The sequence below is a fragment of the Malania oleifera genome, chromosome 13, assembly GCF_029873635.1.
Source record: "Malania oleifera isolate guangnan ecotype guangnan chromosome 13, ASM2987363v1, whole genome shotgun sequence".
Taxonomy (NCBI): domain Eukaryota; kingdom Viridiplantae; phylum Streptophyta; class Magnoliopsida; order Santalales; family Ximeniaceae; genus Malania; species Malania oleifera.
In genome coordinates, this window is record NC_080429.1 from 18,406,431 (window position 1) to 18,427,410 (window position 20,980).

Below are 20,980 nucleotides of genomic sequence, written 5' to 3' on the forward strand. Positions count from 1 at the left end.
AAAAATAACACACAAGTTTGGGGATAAATGAATAAATTAAAGATTATTCACAACAATAAGATAATATTTGATTTATAAAATGATTATTCCTAGAATTGGGAGGGCATACGATAAGAATGCAATAAGATACAAAATTATATTGAATGTACTGAGTTGAAAGAAGACACAATCCCCTTATTGAAAGAAGACAATTGTAAGACTTGCGAAAGCATGAGTATCTGCCACTGAGTTGCCTTTCAGTGAGAGACAAAGACTCGTGAACAATCTTGAGCTTTCACCAAAAGCCAATGCCACAAATTAGGATAACGGTGACAATTAACTAGGAACATACGCATGCCCTGTTCACAGGTATTCTGTTTTTCTATGCTGTATGGGAAGAATAACATTTCTATCAACTCAGTTGTAAGGAGGGGTACACGAATTTGCCGTGTTCATCTTGGACAAGATTATATGTGATCCAAAAGTTCAACCTTAAAGAATCAGGAAAGAATGCTTCATAGTATGCTAATGATCGGGCACCGTGAGCCAAAAAATCAATTCAATTAATAGTTTCATTTATGAGAGAGAACTAGGAATAATAAATTAAGGTTTCATTTCAATCTGCGAAGCAGAAGAGCAGACAATTTACCAGAAACTGCTGCTAGCTCAGGTTACAAAACCAACCTCAAAACTACATTCCCAATTAACAATCACAGATAATATAATCACCAAACATCATTCAAACAAAATTTTATGAGTTTAATGCATACATAGGCCAATTAACTAGGGGGAAAAAAAACAAAAATCAGGCTACAAAAGCCCGGTGCTGTCAATTTTAAATCATCCGATATAGCAGAATCTCCAACAGTAAAACAGTTCTTGAATCTTAAAAGAAAATGGAATGCAACTTCACCTCTTCCTTTTCTTGTTTCCCAAGCTTTTGTTGAAGTCTCTGAAGTCATTTGTTGTCTCTGCAGTGTTCTGCTTCTTCAAGCCTTTCCTCCCTCCAAATCCAAACCTCGAATTTTTGGATTCTCTTTGCTTCATCTTCTTCTCCATTCCCTTCTTTCCCTTACCACCTAGTCTTGTCTTTCCACCAGAACGATCTCCAGGAGCCACCATTTGCCCCCTTTTATTTGACCTTCCAAATGTCTTTCCATCTTCAAAGGGCAAACCCATATCTCCATCTTTCTCAGCAAATCCATTCTGTTGCCTCTGCTTCCTCCATTTCTTCACAGACTCTATCTCTTCCTTTTTCTGCTTAGCCCTCTCCTTCAGCTTTTGAGCTTGAACCTCTTTAGCTATTCTCTTCGACTCTCTAGCTTTTCTCCTCTCCTCAGCCTCCTCCATCTTTTTCTTCTCTGCCAAAAGTCGACCCTTCACTTTCACCATGTGCACATCAGACTTCACCATTTCTGCATAATAGTCAGAAGGCCTTAGGAAAGGGAGTCTCATTGACTGAAGCTTCTCATACGCCTGCTTTGTTCCCTCCAATGCCTGCGTGTAAAAAGAAAGCTCTCGTGCCAGGTCATCATTCACATCCACCTCTTGCTCTCGATCAATGTCAACAGAAAGCTTATGTATCCATTCAACATTCTCTGGCCAGCTAAGATCTCCAAGTTTATCAAGGAGACCATCTCTGTTGTAAATGGATTTCTTTGTTGGTTCAGCCAGCTTCACATCTTCATCTTCAGACTCCGATTCAGATTCAGACACTTCAGGACTAATATCCCCCATTTCATCATCTTCAACTGTATCCCCCTTCAGTAAGGTTGATTCGTCTTTAAGTATCCCCATCCAATAAATCTATTAAAATGAAACAATTAAAACCATGCAAAATGACAATTATATAAACACATTCATCTCAACATAGAACTATCAACATCCAGTATCAAAGTCATAACGCTACAACATTGTTAACTAAACTGACCCAAACTAAACCATTAGATTCAATTAAAATTTTAAACTCATCAAAAAAAAAAAAAAATTCTTCCATTTTGATTTTATGTAAAATAGAATTTCAAACATTAAAATTCAAGCATAAATTCAAAATATACAATTCTGTAAAGTTCAAATAAACATCCAATCCATGAGTAAACATACACAAAACCCACAACCCAAGTTCTAAATTGTTAAAAAAATAATGCATAAAGCATTCACTCATAAATTCAAATATCCATACTAAAAAAAAAAACTATACATAAATAAAAAAAACACAAAACCCTCAGGTTTACATTCTCAACAAACTACCAAACAGGAACTCTCAGTGCCATAATCAGCGCAATTATCAATCCTTTTTTACGGCATTATCTTCCATTAAATTTCCATCACAATCTTAACGAAGCAGAGGGAGAGAAATCATCCTTACTTGTGTAGTTTCTCAGCTAATTTATGCTAGAGAACTGTTTCGCACTCTAAAATCTGATCCCTCGAATCAACCAATTCCTTCTAGATCTTAAAACTTTCTGCAAGAGCACAAATCGACGTTCAAACTTTGCCATGGCCATGGCTGAGAGAGAGAGAGTACCGTAAGAGTAGTAGACGAGTCGACAACTAAGAGCCTAAAGACAGTACAAGCGCCATATAGCTCATGGAATCGACCTTCCTGCAACAGCACATAATGAGGGTCAAACCGCGAGCGACGGCGAACAAATGTTGAACCATGGCCATGGGCCACGGCCCCGAGAGAGAGAAAGAGAGAGGGTACCGTAGTTTGCACTTCGCTGCGAACTCGTTGAATCTGCGAGCGACGTCGGCGGACGATGGGCGACCAGTGAACAACAGCTAGCGACGGAAGGGATGGCCGATAGCCAGCGACGACAGCCGATGGTCAGTGGCGTTTTGCGCGAATCGTGACTGCTAGGGTGATTGTCGGCGTCCGCGGGGTTAGGGTTTTTTTTGGCTTTGGGGAAGGAACGAGGGATTTGAGTTGTTCTCAAATTGTGAATTATCAAATTATTTAAAATTTAATAATATATAATAAATATTATATATTTATGTAAATAAGAAAAAAAAAAATTAAGTTCAAACGTTCAAATTTTCCAAAACAGTTTTATACATATAACTTTATCTAATTTTAATTAAATTACAATTATTTTTAATTTTAGTGACAAGATTTAAATTTAAAACTACCAAAAAAATCTCCTAACCTTTAAATTTGGTGACAAGATATTGTTAGTCAACTGTAAAAGAAAAAATGAATAAAATGATAATTTTTGTAATTTTTATTCACTTGTGATTAGATAGCTTAAAGATAACATTAACCTAATAAATAAAGTCAGAAAAATTATTCAGTTAAGTACAATATGTTTTGAAAATTGAACTTGTAAATAAATTGGAAACCTAATTCTCGAGTTAATCACACAATTAGTTTGAGTCAACCAATTGACATAAGTATGATAACATGTTAAATTATTATTTTTAAAAAATTTAAATATATGTAATATAAATGATTTAACAATTTAGAAAAAATACTTAAATATATTTATCATTTCAAAAATTATTATATACAATTTACATGCAAATTAAATGATTAAATATATCTTTAAAATCAAAATATAGTTTAAAAATCGACTTATATCAACCTACTTGTCGAATTGTCGCTCATTTTCTCAGCCTAGTTGAATCCATATTTAATAAGATAGCAACTTGATTAAAATTAAAAATATTGGTGAATTGGTAGGATCAAAGGTTACCAATTAATATAAATTTAGGTGTTCTTTATCTATTTAGTACTCATATTTTACATAAAAAACAACTAACATTCAACTTTATATTTTTAATTTATTAAGTTTGAATTTTGATATTTTAGTTTATGTATTTTTTAGCATTATGGTTGACAGGTTACTTGAATTTAAAAATATCGAATTATGTTTTATTTGTTTTATGATGTGTTTAATCGTTAATTTTTTTATGAAATTACAACTAACAAACATTTTGTAATACTATAATTACTAGACATTTTTATGATGTATTAGCAATTTTTATTTTTTTATCTATTTTTTAAAAATTCAAAATAATACTAAAATATTTTACATACTTATGTCAATTGATTGGTTCACGGCCGACAAACTGTTCAATTTGAGAATTGGTTGGATTTCCAATTCATTTATTCAGTTTTCAAAACATTACACTAACCAATTTTTTAATTTAATTTGTTTAATTTGATATCATTTTTTCTTATTATATATATAAATATACATGTGTGTGTGTGTGTGTGTGTTTTAAAAATTATATAATAATAATAAAAGTATTTTGTCATGTTTATGTCGATTAATTGATTCAAAGCGATTGGACCATTAAATCATTTGATTTGAAAATAAGTTAAGTTTTCAATTTATTTATTTAGTTTTCAAGACATTATATTGATCAATTTTTTCAATTTAATTTATAAGTCAATAACATTTTAAATTATTATTTTAATAAGAATAAAAATTAATTTTTTACATACAATTAATGGTTGACTAACGGTTAACTAGGGAAGGATTGTCAATAAATTTAAATTTTAAGGGGCTTTCTAATAATTTTTAATAGCATAGGGGGTGGAATGTCATATTTAAAAAACTAAGAAGGTGTTGTTGGATTTTACGTTTAAAGACCTGAAAATTTTATCGCAATTAAATAATAAAGGAGGGAGAAAAAAAAAGATTTCAAAGAGAGACGCAGCAAAATCTCGTCGACGAAAAGATACCTAGAGGGGTGCTTCAGGGCCTAAAGTTCATCAACGAAGGTTGTGAGTTCGTCAACGAACTCCCTTCTTCGCCTCGTTGACGAGGTTACGTGTTTTGTTGACGAAGCCATGTGGCCAACCACTTATATATAGCCGAAAATTCACTTTTCAGCGAAGAAATTCGTCCCATTTCACTTTCTCTCTTTAAAAAACGAACCCTCCACCTTCTCTCTAGATTTTTGGCTCCGTTTCTCCCTAGTTTGATGATTAGAAGCTACTACGGTGATCTTGGAGAGATTCTCTACAATTTAGTCGGAGCAGAATTTCGATTTGAGAAGTTTGGGTACCATCTCAAAATAAGGGTTAGTAAGTTATTTAAGGGTTATTTGGCTTATAGGTTTTCCTAAACCCATAGTTGGTTTATATGTCGTTATACTGATGTTTGGGAGGATTAAATTTGGGCATTGTGAATTCAGGGTTTCGGGGCTTATATTGCAAGCATATTAGGGAACCTAGAGGGTGTTTTCAGGAACTCGGGTAAGATGATGAACAGTTTATAATTTAGGAAATATAAGTATGAAAATTATTTTGGGTTTTCAATTGATTAATAGGGATATATGTGTGTATGTGTGTGTGTGTGTGTGTGTGTGTGTGTGTGTGTAATTTTAAGATTTTGGAATTATGAACACCGAGGGTGTGAATTAGAATTAGCAAACGAGCTTAGTTTGTCAGGTAAGGGAAATATGTTATGCCAGCTGATTTAGAAATACTTACTAGAAAAATATGATATATATGATTATGGGTGTTTTCGGAGTAAGTAAATTATACAGTTCTACAGATTTCAATACATGTGTTTCGTTTCTTTAATTGTGTGGCATGAGAAATTATCAGTATAGTACAAAATTTATACAGCTTTCATATTATCATAATTTATGTAATTTTACATAGTTAAAATATTCAGTTTTCTCAGTACCATGATTACACGGTTTATACAGAAAGCATGATATGTAGTATTAGCCAAAATTATGATTTATACAGATTATGATTTTTACAGCTTATACAAAAATGTGAAATTCAATTTCAGTAAACCATGATATTCATATTACAGAACCATAACATTCAAATATATCAGTTTATTCAGATCAGTTTACTACAGCATTATGGTTATTTCAATTAAACAGAATCATGGTTAATCAGTAATATAGAAATATCAATTTTATATATATATATATATATATAGTATCAAATCCTGATGGATCAGATCAGTTTTCAGAGCACGGGTACCGTTACTATTTCAATTCAGAGTGCAACCACATATCTCAAATAGAATGTGAATTTTCAGTAGTCGATCATGCATTTGTTGTGGACAGGCTCCCCGTCAGTTAGGGTTGAGGTGGCCGATCTGACTATCGAAATTTATAAAAACTGCAGTCATACTTATAGATATTAAAAGTATTTTGAATAGAATATTCAGGAAAATAGTTTATGTTAAGCAACATAGGTGTGAGTTATACTGTGTTTTATTTACATGTGTTTTCTCAAACTCAGTTGTTTACAGCATACAGTACTTTTAAATCAGGTATTACAGTTATACAAACTCATCAGCCACACACTAGTAATAACATATTTCATCTTACTAAGAGTTGTCTTATCCCAATAATTTATCACTTTTCAGGTGAACCAGATAGATGAGTATATCAGGCTCGAAGGTAGGGGAACTACAGTACTACCCTATTTGTAGGGTGAGTATTTTTGAGAAATATGCATTTTTGAAAGGTCCCTAGGAGATCAGATGGAAGATTTTTGGGAATGTTTATGTTGTATGTATATTTTGGAATGCTGAAACTCTGGTATTGTAAATGTGGATTGTAGAGACCCGAATGAATTATATTAACTAAATAATAAAAGGAGAAAAAAAAGGAAATTGTAATTGGAATTTCAACAGGGTTCTTGTCGACGAACACGCTTGAGGGGATCGTCAACGAGGACATATGTCTCGTCAATGAGGAATTACCGAGAAGCTATTTTCAGCTTTGAATTTCGTCGACAAGAAATAATCATTCGTCGACGAACTTCCTTCGTGGTCTCGTCGACGAAGTGACGTGACTCGTCGACGAAGTGGCATGGCTCATCGACGAGTGCAGGTATATAAATAGCCTAAACTCGATTTTTCTATAGCAATCACGCGAAGAAACCCTCTCTCTCTCTCTCTCTCTCTCTCTCTCTCTCTCTCTCTCTCGTTCGTCCCTTCCCCCTTCTCTCTAAGATTCTAGGCAAGATTCTTGTCAGTTCGATGATCCGAGACCACCACGACACTCCTAGGAAAGTTCTCTTCAAGTCTATTAGAGTGGATCGTTGGTGGGGCTAACTTGGACTTCATCCCAAATTCAAGGTAAGGCTTTTTATTTAATATTTGGCTTTCCCACAGTTGTAGAAAATGTAGTACTCAAAGAAATACCGAGGTTTTGTTTAGGGAGATATTGTTTTCAAGGTGTTGAACGGGGAGCCTTGCGGGTATAGGACTAGACATTGTAAGGGCTTTTCAAGAGTCAAGTAAGGGAGTAAACTAAAACAATAATTTTCCATGAAAATCATTATTATTTATTAGCAAATTAATTTTCAGAAGGCGTGTATTACATATGAGCATATTTGTGAAAATGTGTATTTGGAAAATATTACTGTTACACGGGAATATGTATTTTTAGTATGAAATGTTAGGAAATGTGATTTCAGAAAGAATTCATGATTTTATTCGATTTGTGTGGCATGAATATTATCTTACGCAAATTGTATTATGTTAAGTCAATTTTACAGAAAAAGCATATTTGCAGTTATTTCAGGAACAACATGATAATATAGTAAATCATGATTTCAGAATATATGATAAATAGTACATTTATTTAGATCAGTATGTATGTTATGTTCAGCGCAAGGTCGTGATTGATAGCTGGCACAAGGCCGCAGTTTGCTAGGTTCTATAGACTCTAGAGTACAGCGAAAACAATACTAGAGTGTAGGAAAAAGGATTTGAGGTTTTGTTCTGCAATCTAGAGGTAGAACTTCTGTGGTGGTTTCTGTGTCTTTCCTGGGGTGACGATTTTAAGAAAGCCATAGTAAACTCTTTCCGATGGCAATCAATGCTGGCGTAATTAGCTGCTAGCCAATCCATACCCAATATCACATCAAACCCCTCCATGTCTAACACTACAAGACCGGCTGGTAACATTTTTTCTTGAATACCCACTCGATAGTTTCTAAGTACCCTCCTACATCTCGCTACTGATCTAGTCGGTGTAACTACTGACAACTCAACATCTAATAAATGTGTCAAAACCTTAACGTAATACCCCAACCCCGCAGGGTCTGGATATTTACTTTTTACCATTGATTTACAGCAGAAGTAAATAAACTCAATTATTATTAAACCAGAGCGCTAATTATCCATATTACAATCATTTATTTCAAAAGAAGAAAAATTATACAAACATAAATATCTGGCATCATATTAATATCTCTAATCAATCCTTTTTTTTTTTTTTTTATCCTCTGGCATCATACTAATATCTCTAATCAATCCTTCTTCTTTTTTTATCCCCACCCGCATGCTTGCTAAGCTTGATTTTCGACATACTCTTTAGAGTTATCTGAAATAAAAATATGATTGGGGTGAGATGACGCTTAGTAAGTAAATAAAATTATTATTAGTATGTGGTCAAAATGAGTTTTTTAAAAATTTCGTAAAACAATATTTAATACTATAACTTCATAACTGCTTCTAAAATAAATGTAAACCTAAATATTTCTACATAAAACTTTTACCATCAATTATAATAGTAAAATTTAATAACCATATACTGTGACCGTTAAATTAAACTTTTAACTTTAAAATTATAAAAATATCTAATTATATACATACATATACTTCTCCTTATACGTTTCCTTTAAATCGTCATTTAGGCACAAGAATGACTATTTTCATATAAACTTATATTTTTCCTTCAAATCATTAATAACTCTGTACACGTAATTAAATATGTATAAACATATATTATAAAAACCACTCTTAGACCTGTTTGTCATAAGTCATGTTTACCCCCATGACTGGGTTGTGCGGTCTGAAGACTGGACTTAACTGGCTGGCCGACCAAACTAAATCAACGTACGTAAACATTAAGTGAGATTTTCCTTATTGAGTCTTGGTCTGGAACCATGTGTGCACTCAGGAGAAATCCACTAACATAAATAACCACTTTGTAAACAGTATGAGTGCACTCTGATCCGTTTAAACTTTAAGCTGTGGTACCGAGCATTTGAAAACTTTGAACTTCCTTTGCCATAAGGGGTTTTAAAATCATCTTATTATAATTTATGCAATTTAAAATAATATCGTGAAAATCTCATCTTTACTCATATATGCAATGTAAAAGTAAACTCATGCCACACATTTTTTATGTAAAAATATTTATTTAATTTTTTTTTATAGAAATAAAAAAAATACTGAAAAATTATCCGAGTATATTAGAACATTTCTTAACCCAAAAATAAATGCAAATACATTAAAGATAGAACTGGTATAATTAAATATGAGTAAAAAATAAACTCATGAATATTTTACAGAACTAACATAATTGAAATTTACTTACAAGTAAATTCAGGTATAAATTTTAAATAAAAATCCTAACATAATCAAATTTACTTACCTTTTCTTTTACCTTACGCTACGAACACAATGACTATCTTTAAAAAATGAGATCTGAAAGAGTGGGTGAGTGAGAACTTACTCAAAAATTCTCTCTCCACCACTAATTCTTTCACTAGCTAATCTTTCTCTTCCTTTGAAAATTTTTGTGAAAAATGAAGGTTGAGAGCTTCTTATTTATAGGAAAATTTTGGGGAAGAAGTGGAATTTGTAAAAGTGTGGGGAGATGGGTGAAATTATAATTTTTTTTTTAAATTAAAGAATGGGCATGGGATGGGCTAGGTATGGGTTGAGTATGGATGGGGATGGAGGTCATATGGGAGTGCTTGCCACCATTCCCATTGAATAAATTTTTAATTAATTATTTAATTATTTTATTTTTTTAAATCATTATCATCATTATTATTACTATAAGCTATGTTTTAGTATTTATTTATTTTTATTTTTTATAAAAAGAATTAAATTTGAATTTCAAAACTTATGTGGGCCCTACATGGTCTTGTGGGCCCCACACAACTTCGAGACCCAAGTGGGTCCTATGTAACTCCAATAGTCTTTATATGGTTTTATAAGCTCTACATAACTCCGAGACTCATGTGAATCTCACACAACTTCGGAACTCATGTGGGCCCCACATAGTCTTGTGGGCCCCACATATGATACCTATATTATATTATCTTACTATGTATTTCTACAAATTATGTCTGTCAAAATACTATTTAATGTATATGTACTTATTTATGTGTACAAATAATGTCTATCATGTTTATCCTATGAAATTACATTTTGACCAGACCGACCTCCAAAACGACTGAGACGCAATGGTCTCTCAGCACTCACTAAGATAAGATCTTTCTTAGGCATCAAACATGGAATCAAGGATCCTACAGAAATTCACTTCTGTATTGATATTAACTTAATGACCATTTTTATTATTTTATTATTATTGTGCTTTAATCGTACATATATTTTTGGGTCATTACACCGACAACAGTTTACTATAACTTTCCTGAAATTGTCACCCTATGAAAGATACAGAAACCACCACGGAAGTACTGCCTCCAAACTGCATAACAAAACCTCAAACTCTTTTCCTATACTTTGGTATTGTTTTCGTTGCACTCAAGAGTCTACAGAACCTAACAACCTAAGCTCTGATACCAAACTGTAACGACCCACTATTTGACTAATATATTTTTTTTACATAATAACATACATAGTATGCATCTAAACTATCACAATCATGGTCAACCTGGACTTATGGGTATCAGGGATATATTTGTCATAAAACTCTGATACCTAAGTAGCGGAAAACATAAAATCATATATATGCCACAAATACCAGAAACCATACTAGAGTTCTATTAAATCTGCAATATACATATACATATAGTCATCCACAAAAGACCAAAAAGCACTCCTAGGGTCTCAACCCAAAAATTCATCTAACCCTAGCTCATCCATTTACCCTACAATTAGGGTAGTTCAGTCCTTTTCTACTGCTGCGGGGCCCTATCTACACTCCTACCTAGATTTCCTAAAATGTTTGTAATGCCGAGGTGAGATACCTCTCAGTAAGGGAAATAAACTAACACTTGTAAGAACCCAAACCGTGATATATGAGTTAATTGTGTAAAAGAAGGGTAAAATAGTAAATTGAGCAGAGTTCGTCGACGAGGTTAGGGTTCGTCGACGAAGTTTCTTCTATTCTTATCAACGAAATTCAGAGGTTTGTCGACGAGAGGATGCCGAGATGTCCAGAGGAATTGAAATATCTAGCTCGTCGACGAGGCCACCGACTCGTCGACGAGGCCACCGACTCGTCGACGAGGCTAATGGCGGACTCGTCAACGAGGACATCAATTCGTCGATGAATCCACCTGGGGTCAAAGGTTCTATAAATGATATTTTTGGTTGCTTTGGGACTAAGTTTCCCTAAATTCTCTCTCTCTCTCTCTAGAACTCGAAGGAACTCTCTCTCTTTTCGATTTCTTCACTGTTCGTCGCTTGATTTGTAAATTGGACGTTACTACGAGGATCAGGGAAGGATTCTCTACGTTTCTAGCGGATCGGATTTCCGTTTCGAGTGTTTTTGGGTTTCGAACTAAAATCGAGGTAAGGCTCGGTTTTCATTTCTAATTTAGTATATGTATAGTAGTACAAATTGTAAACATGTATTGTACTGTGGTTTGTAGGTTTTGGAGTCTCGGTTCGTAGTTTTGGGAACCGTAGAGTTGGTAGTTGGAATTCGGGTTAAGGTAAGGGGATTCCGTTTATATCAGTTTATTTTTGAAATCAGGATCGGTAAGCTTGTAGGTTACGATCGTATGTATGTTTTGGTAACTTATTTAGGGAAATCTATCAGGTAAAAAAGCAGGATTTTCGGGTTACGGTTTTAGGAAAATTTGGGGATTTAGGGTATCACCTCTACTTTGTTTGGAAAACTGTTGGTTATGTTGAAACTGTATTATTGGGGTGACTGTAATTCATATTTGCATAAACTGTATACTTGAAATTGTAAACGATATGATTTGCCGTAAACCAAATAAGTGTGGTATGTATAGTTGTATGCATTTGTTCCAGGTATTTGTAAAACAGCTAATGGCGGCTAATTACCGTACGCTGAAATGTATAGGAACGTGAGTTCCAAAATGATTCCAGGTTTTGTGAAATCGGCTAGGGGCGGCTAATTACCGTACGCCGAAATAGTTATGTGGCGGCTAATTACCATACGCTACGCCATGTACCGGTTAACTACCATGGGCGAGAGTGGCCAGCTCTATATCCGGGGTGTGAAATATCACCAGTATGTTCTGGTTGGTCATCGATGGGTGTGTTCTACACCGTATGGAGCAATGTAATCACTATGGATCTCGGTCGTTGCAGCGTAGTTACGTATGTAGCAATGTAATCGTTGTGAGACTTAGGTGACCTTGTGTAGTTGCGTACTAGTGTGACTACACTGACCGTATGTTTTGGGTATCGTATGTACTGGAATGGTTTTGTGAAAATACTGGAACTATATGTAACTGTAAGTAACTGTATGAAAATGTTTCAAATTGTATCATATTTTATCGTGTTATGAAGTATGTAAAATAACACTGGTATGCCACACACTGATATAACTATTTTCTTCCTTACTGAGAGGTGTCTCACCCTGAATGTACGTACAATGTTTTTCAGATCTTTCAGGTAGTTGTAATTAGCATCCTAGCGTTTGGAAGTGGGGGTGTCGTTAGTTATTGCTAGTACCTGTTAGGTACGAGTTTTGGTATCCGAGTGGTTAAGATGGTTTTGTAGACACCTAGGGTATATTTTGTATTATGGGAGTGTATATCCTAGCTTATATAGACTCTGGTATGATATTGTATATGTATAAAAAGACCATATTCCGCTACGTATTTTGATGAGTATGGATGTTTATGTGTATGTATATGAAGGATTCGTTCACCCCACGGGGTCGGACCCTCTTTTTGATATTGTATCATGTATGTTTTAATTAATACAGAGACAGGTTAGGTTACTTTATTCACACCTGGGACCCACTCGCGGGTTCGAGGCATGACAGCTTGGTATTAGAGCTAACCCGGTTGTTAGCACTTGTAGACTTGGTTAGAAGTATTGATGTGTGCATACCAAAGAATAGGATGTAGGAAATGGGTAGTGTTGGTCGAGGGTCGTTCTGTTGCTAGATCGGGATGTGTCGGTGGTATTTTGTGTTTTTCTTGGAATGATGATTCCAGTAAAGGCAGGGCAGACCATTGATGGGTTCATATCGGTGTTATGAGGCAGGCTTAGACCTGTGAGAGTAATAGTGGACATGATTAGGTCTATGATTGTGTTAACTGTGTACGGTGAAGGAATTCTAACCGATTCATATTCTGTTTTCAGAATGGAGCCTAAGGATAATAACTTGGAGAGTGGCTCCGAAGAGACGGCAAGTGATGAGTCTCCTTCTGTGTCTCGTGGTTTGGCGAGACAGGTCATCTGAGAGATTGGGCGGAGTGTTAGGAGACGCGAACGCTCTCCTCCTAATACGGGGTGTACAATTGAGAGGTTCACAAGTATGCACCTTCCGACGTTTACGGGAGGACCTGATCCGATTATAGAGGAGGACTAGGTTGAGAAGACTGAGAGGATTTTGGATGTCCTCCACTGCACTAATGGGCAAAAGGTCTTATACGCTACCTTTCAGCTGACTGGAGAGGCAGGGCAATGGTGGATAGCAGTGAGTCTGCTTGAGAGGCAGAGAGCTGATCCATCTGGTATGACATGGGGCCACTTCAAGGAGGTATTTTTCAAAAGATACTTTCTGGTCTCCACTTGGGATGCGAAGGCTGATGAGTTTTCGGGCCTATCACAGGGAACTTTGACGGTGTAGAGGTATGTTGCCAGATATATCGAGTTGTCTTGATTTGCGCCGTACTTGATTTCGAATGAGCACGAGAAGGCTCAGAGGTTCGAGAGGGGTATGAGGAAAGACATTCGCCATCTTGTGGGGATGTTGCAGATCCGTGAGTTCTCCGTCCTGGTGGATAAAGCCACCACAGTTGAGACCGACCTTCGGGGAGATAAAGGAGTACAGAATCAGGGGAAGAGGCCAGTATCTTCTGGTCCTCGGTAGGGTTAGTGGAAGAAGAAGAAGAACTACAACTCTGGTTATCAGCAGAACACCAAGCAACTGAGTTCTCAGGGGGATCCATCCTCTACACTGTGCGCTAAGTGCCGTAAATGGCACGATTATGAATGTCAGCCATTCTGGGGTGTCTGCTACAACTGTGGCAAGTCGGGCCACATGGCGAAGAGCTGTCAGGAATAGAGGAAGATTATGCCTCCATAGAGTCAGAACCGTGGGAGTAATCAAATGCCTCGAGGGAACCACTAGGTGACCACGACTCCGGCGAGAGTATATTCACTTACTCCAACAGATACGGAACACGCTGGGAACGTGGTGACAGGTACCATGTTATTGCTTTCGAATAGAGCTGTTGTCTTATTTGATTCAGGGGCAACCCATTCGTTCATATTTGCTAGTTTTGTGAACTTGTGTGAGGCAGAAACCTGTGTGATGAATAAGATGTTGTCTGTAACTACGCCTACTGAGAGTGTAACGATTTATAGTAAAATGTTAGGAAACTGCCCAGTTGTGATTCAGGAGAGACTACTACCGGCAAATCTTGTAGTATACGACATGTTGGGTTTCGACATCATACTGGGAATGGATTGGTTGTTCTCCATATAACACCCCAACCCTGAAGGGGTCTGAGATATTTACTTTTTACTAGTGATTTACAGCGGAAGTAAATAAACTCAATTTTTATTAAATCAAAGCGCTAATTATCCATATTACAATCATTTATTTTAAAAGAAGAAAAATTACATAAGCATAAATATCTGGCATCATACTAATATTTCTAATCAATCTTTATTTTTCTAATCCCTACCCACATGGTTGCTAAGCCTGATTTCCGACATGCCCTTTAGAGTTATTTGAAATAAAAGTATGATTGGAGTGAGACGACGCTCAGTAAGTAAATAAGATTATTATTAGTGTGTGGCCAAAATGAGTTTTTAAAAAATTTCATAAAACAATATTTAATACTATAACTTTAATACTGCTTCTAGAATAAATATAAATTTAAAAATTTCTAATTAAAACTTTTGTCATTTATTACAATAGTAAAATTTTATAATCATATACTATAGCTGTTAAATTAAACTTTTAACTTTAAAACTGTATAAACATTTAATGATAAACATACAAATACTTTTCCTTATCCGTTTTCCTTAGATCGTCATTTAAACACCTTAATGATCATTTTCATGTAAACTTACACTTTTCCTTCAAATCATCAGTAACCTTATACACGTAATTAAATATGTATAAACATATATTGTAAAAACCACCTTTAGGCTCATTTGTCGTAAGTCATGTTCACCCTCATGACTGGGTTGTGCGAACCGAAGATTGGATTTAGTTGGCTGGCCGACTAAACTAAATCAACGTACGTAAACTTTAAGTGAGATTTTCCTTATTAAGTCATGGTCCGGAACTAGGTGTGCACTCAGGAGAAATCCACTAACATAAATAACCACTCTGTAAACAGTGTGGGTGCACTCTGATTCGTTTAAACTTTAAGCTGTGGTACCGAGTATCTGTAACTTTAAACTTTTGTTGCCATAAGGGGTTTTAAAATCATCTTATTATATTTTATGCAATTTAAAATAATATCGTGAAAATCTCATCTTTACTCATATTTTCATAAAAAAAAAAATGCAACATAGAAATAAACTTATGCCACACAATTTTTGTGTTAAAAATATATATGATTTTATTTTTGAATAGAAAGAAATGCTGAAAATTTACTCGAGGGGATTAGAACATTTTTTAACCCAAAAATAGATGCAAGTATATTAAAGATAGAACTGGTATAATTAAATATGCGTAAAAATAAACTCATGAAAATTTTGTGGAACTAATTAACATAATTGAAATTTACTTAGAAAATAAACTCGAGTATGAATTTTAAATAAAAAAAACTAACATAATCAAAATTTACTTACAAATAAATTCGGGTATAAATTTTAAATAACAATCCTAATATAATCAAATTTACTTACCTTTTTCTTTTACCTTGTGCTACGAACACAATAATTATCTCTAAGAAATGAGATCGGAAAGAGTGGGTGAGCGAGAACTTACTCAAAAATTCTCTCTCCACCACAAATTCTTTCACTCACTAATCCTTCTCTTTTTTGGAAAAATTGTTGTGAAGAATGAAGGTTGAGAGCTTCCTATTTATAAGAAAATTTTGGGAAAGAAATGGAATTTATAAAAGTGTGGGGAGATGGGTGAAATTATAATTTTTTTTAAAATTAAAGAATGGGTAAGGGATGGGCAAGGTATGGGTTGAGTATGGGATGGGGATGGAGGCTATGTGGGAGTGCTTGCCACCATTCCCAATAATCAATTTTTAATTAATTATTTACTTAATTAATTAATCAATTAGTTAATTAATTATTTTATTATTTTTCTTAATCATTATTATCATTATTATTCTTATTGTTATTACTTTTAAACTATTTTTAGTATTCATTTATTTTATTATTTATTTTTGAATAAGAATTAAATTTGAATTTTGAAAACTCATGTGGGCCCCATATGGTCTTGTGGGCCCCACACAATTTCGAGACCCAAATGGATCCTACGTAACTCGAATAATTCTCATACGATTTTATGCGTCCTACATAACTTTGAGACTTGTGTAAACCTCTACATGGCTTCGGGACTCATGTGGACCCCACACAGTATTGTGGGCCCCGCATAGGATACTTAAATTATTAGTATTTTATCATATATTTCTACAGATTATGTTAGTCAAAACATTATTTTATGTACTTATTTATGTATATAAACAGTGTCTACCCTATTTTATCCTATGAAATTCCATTTTGACCAGGTCGACCTCCAGGGAGCGACTGAGCGCAATGGCCTCTGAGTACTCGCTTAGACAAGGTCTTTCTTAGGCATCAAACTTGGAATCAAGGATCCTAACAGAGAAACACTTTCGTATTGATATTAACTTAATGACCATTTTTATTATTTTATTATTATTGTGCTTTAATCGTAGATATATTTTTGGGTCATCACACTCCAGCTATGCGGTGATTGATTGTCGTAAAAAGGTAGTAGTGTTTAGACCTCCTGGGAAGTAGGAGTATGAGTTCGTAGGATCGTGTGTGCGTTCGATGCTACAGATTTTATTGGCATTACAGGCAAGGAGGTTACTCTTTGATGGTTGTTAGGGGTACCTAGCTTGCGTGAAGGAACCGCCGTGGGATGAGTTGAGACTCGATGATATTCGGGTGGTCAACGAGTTTTCGGATGTGTTTCCAGATGATTTACCCGGTTTACCTTTGAATCGTGAGGTGGAGTTTACGATAGAGTTGCTGGCTGGCAAGGCACTGATCTTTAAAGCTCCGTACCAGATGGCTCCAGCAGAACTTTAAGAGTTGAAGGAGCAGTTGCAATAACTATTGGACCAGGGTTTTATTTAATCGAGTGTTTCGCCCTGGGGAGCTTTAGTATTATTTGTGAAGAAGAAGGATGGGTCGATGCGTATGTGCATTGACTACCATGAGATCAACAAAGTGACGGTGAAGAACCATTACCTTTGCCTCATATAGATGATCTTTTTTACCAGCTGTAGGGAACATAGGTCTTTTCGAGGACTGATCTACGGTCAGGGTATCATCAGGTGAGGGTTAGATCTGAGGATGTAGCAAAGACCGCTTTCCAAACCAGATACGACCACCATGAATTCTTAGTTATGCCGTTTGGGTTAACCAATGCACCGGCATTATTCATGAATCTGATGAACCAGGTTTTCCATGAATACCTGGACCAGTTCGTAGTGGTATTCATCAATGAAATTCTGGTATACTCGAGGAGTCCAGAAGAGCATAAAAACCATTTGAGGTTGGTGCTACAGATTCTGCGGGAGAAGAAGTTGTATGCTAAGCTGAAGAAGTGTGAGTTCTGGTTGAATCAGGTCACGTTCTTAGGCCATGTGGTGTCTAAGGGCAGTATCTCTGTTAATCCTAGTAAGATCGAAGCAGTGGTCCACTGGGCTAGACCGAAGAGTGTGCAGGAGTTTCAAAGTTTTCTAGGACTGGCAGGTTACTATCTTCAGTTCGTGGAGGGATTCTCTAAATTGTTTGGACCTCTGACACGATTGACTAAGAAGGGAGTGACGTTTGACTGGACTAGTGATTGCGAGCAGTGCTTTCACGAGTTGAAGCACCGGCTGGTTACTGCTCCAGTATTGACCATTCCTTCGGGGAATAGGGGTTTTGTGATTTATAGTGATGCGTCCCTAAAGGGTTTAGGATGTGTGCCTATGCAACATGGTAAGGTGGTAGCTTATGCTTCTTGACAACTTAAGGAGAATGAGAAGAATTACGCTACGCATGATCTGGAATTGGCTGCTGTAGTTTATACCCTAAAGAACTGGCGACACTACCTGTACGGTGTTCAATGTGAGATTTTCACAGACCACAAAAGCCTCAGGTATTTTTTCACGCAAAAGAAGTTGAATATGAGGCAAAGGCGGTGGCTAGAGTTAATCAAGGACTACGATTGCACGGTTAGTTACCATCCGGGGAAGGCTAACGTGGTAGTTGATGCGTTGAGTTGGAAGTCAGAACATGCAGCAGTATCTGTAGTTGTAACTCAGCATCATGTCAGGCGGGATCTGGAAAGCCTTGGCGTGGAGTTGGTTTCCGGTGATCATCAGGCTTTCATTACTAGCTTGGTGATTCAGCCGACCTTGTATGAGGGTATTAAAGCTGTGCAAGCTAATGATGTAGAGTTAGCTGAGATTGTGGAGAAAGTGCAGCAGGGTTTGGCTGCGGATTTTAACATCTCTAGAAGAGGTGTGTTGAGGTTTGGGACCAGGCTGTGTGTTCCAAATGACGATGAGATCAGAAGGACGATTCTGGAGGAAGCACATCGTTCTTTGTATACAGTATATTCGGGTAGTACGAAGATATATTAGGATTTGTGCGAGTCCTTCTAGTGGAGTGGTATGAAGAGGGATATTGCCCGGTTTGTGGAGCAGTGTCTAACATGTCAACAGGTAAAAGCTGAACATCAGAGGCCGGTAGGGCCGTTGCAGCCTTTACCTATTCTGGTATGGAAACGGAAGCATATTTCCATGGACTTTGTTACCGGTTTGCCACCAGCGCTTCACAGGCAGAATACTATCTAGGTGATTGTGGATAGGTTGTTGAAATCTACTCACTTTGTACCTATGAAGGTTGGCTATCCTTTGAGGAAGCTAGTAGACCTGTACATGCAGGAGATAGTTAGACTGCACGGAGTGCCTGCTTCCATTGTTTCAGATTAGGATCCAAGGTTTACTTCTCGATTTTGGAAGAGTTTACAGGAAGCACTAGGGATGAAGCTTACTTTCAGTACACCATTCCACCCCCAGACTGATGGACAGTTGGAGAGGACGATACAGATCTTAGAGGATATGTTACAGGCTTGTGTATTAGACTTCGGTAGTAGTTGGATTCAGTTTCTGCCACTAGTGGAGTTTGCCTATAACAACAGCTTCCAGGCTAGTATAGGGATGACACCGTTCGAGGCTTTGTATGGTCGGAGGTGTCGATCTCCTTTGTATTCGGATAAGGTCAGGGAACGTCAGGTTTTAGGACCTGAACTCGTGCAGCATGCATCTGAGAAGGTGTGTTTGATTTGGGAGAGGATTAGAACGGCTCGTAGTCGGCAGAAGAGCTATGCAGATGTTCGCCGCCGTGAGTTGGAGTTCGAGGTAGGGGGTAAAGTATTCCTTAGAATCGCTCCGATGAAGGGAGTGATGAGATTCAGAAGGAAGGGCAAGTTGAGTCCAAGATACATCAAACCATTCGAGGTTATTGAGCAAGTGGGTCCAGCAGCCTACAGAGTTACACTACCCCTAGCACTCTCGAGGGTCCACGATGTGTTTCACATATCCATGCTGAGAAGGTACGTGTTGGATCCATCTCATGTTATCAGTTATGATGAGTTGGAAATTAAGGATACTTTAGTGTGTGAGGAAATACCTGTTCAAGTTCTGGACCGTAAAGTTCAGAAGCTGCGTACCAAAGAAATACCATTGGTGAAGGTATTGTGGCGAAACCATGAGATCGAGGAAGCTTCTTAGGAACTAGATACGGAAATACGTCGGAAGTATCCGCAGTTGTTTTGAGTAGTATTTGGATAGCAGGGTGGTATAAGTATGTATGTATATATGTAATGCTTTGTTATTATATTAGTATTGTGTGGTTAGTCTCTGAGAGAGTCTTGTAGTATTGTGAGCTTTTAAGACCGTGTATACATGTAACCACGGTATTCCACCGCCATAAGTGAGGGAATGTATGTATGTATCGTAACTAGGCTGCGTATAAATGGTCGCTGTATTCTCTAGAGTATGTATGTATGTATTGTAATGGGGCTGTGTATAAATGGCCGCCGTATTCTCTAGAGTATGTATGTATGTATCGTAATGGGGCTGCGTATAAATGGCCGCCGTATTCTCTAGAGTATGTATGTATGTATTGTAATGGGGCTGCGTATAAATAGTCGTTGTATTCTTCAGAGTATGTGTGTATGTATTGTAGGGGGGACTGCGTATAAATGGTCGCCGCTTCGCCTAAGTGTGTATGTATGTAGTAGTATGAATGTGTTCATAATGAGAGATTGCGAATTTCGAGGACGAAATTTTTGTAAGGAGGGGAGATTGTAAGAACTGGAACCGTAATATATGGGTTAATTGTGAAAACGGAGGGTAAAATAGTAAATTGAGCAGAGTTCATCGACGAGGCCAGGGTTTGTCGACGAAGTTTCTTCTGTTCTCATTGACAAAATTCAAAGGTTCATCGATGAGGGGATGCCAAGAGGTCCGGAGGAATTGAAATATTTGGCTCGTTGATGAGGCCACCGACTCGTCGACGAAGCTAATGGCGAACTTGTCGACGAGGACGCCAATTCGTCGATGAATCCATCCAGGTCAAAGGTTCTATAAATGATATTTTTGGTTGCTTTGAGACTAAGTTTCCCTAAATTCTCTCTCTCTCTCTCTAGAACT

General features: G+C 36.5%; 1 protein-coding gene across 3 annotated transcripts; it reads right to left on the bottom strand.

Moving 5' to 3' along the window:
- Positions 1-696: 696 nt before the first annotated feature.
- On the bottom strand, positions 697-2,947 carry LOC131146529 (probable rRNA-processing protein EBP2 homolog). Of its 3 annotated transcripts, XM_058096164.1 has the most exons (4): positions 2,687-2,942; positions 2,507-2,584; positions 2,348-2,444; positions 697-1,785 (listed from the first exon to the last, which is right to left on the bottom strand). In XM_058096164.1, the coding sequence occupies exon 4, from the start codon at positions 1,774-1,776 to the stop codon at positions 889-891; it is 888 nt and encodes a 295-aa protein (XP_057952147.1). In that variant the 5' UTR covers positions 1,777-1,785; positions 2,348-2,444; positions 2,507-2,584; positions 2,687-2,942; the 3' UTR covers positions 697-888. The 3 variants fall into 3 exon arrangements, with proteins under 3 accessions (XP_057952147.1, XP_057952146.1, XP_057952145.1); XM_058096163.1 differs by having other exon boundaries at positions 2,348-2,584; positions 2,687-2,947; XM_058096162.1 differs by having other exon boundaries at positions 697-2,584; positions 2,687-2,918.
- Between the last annotated feature and the right edge of the window lie 18,033 nt (positions 2,948-20,980).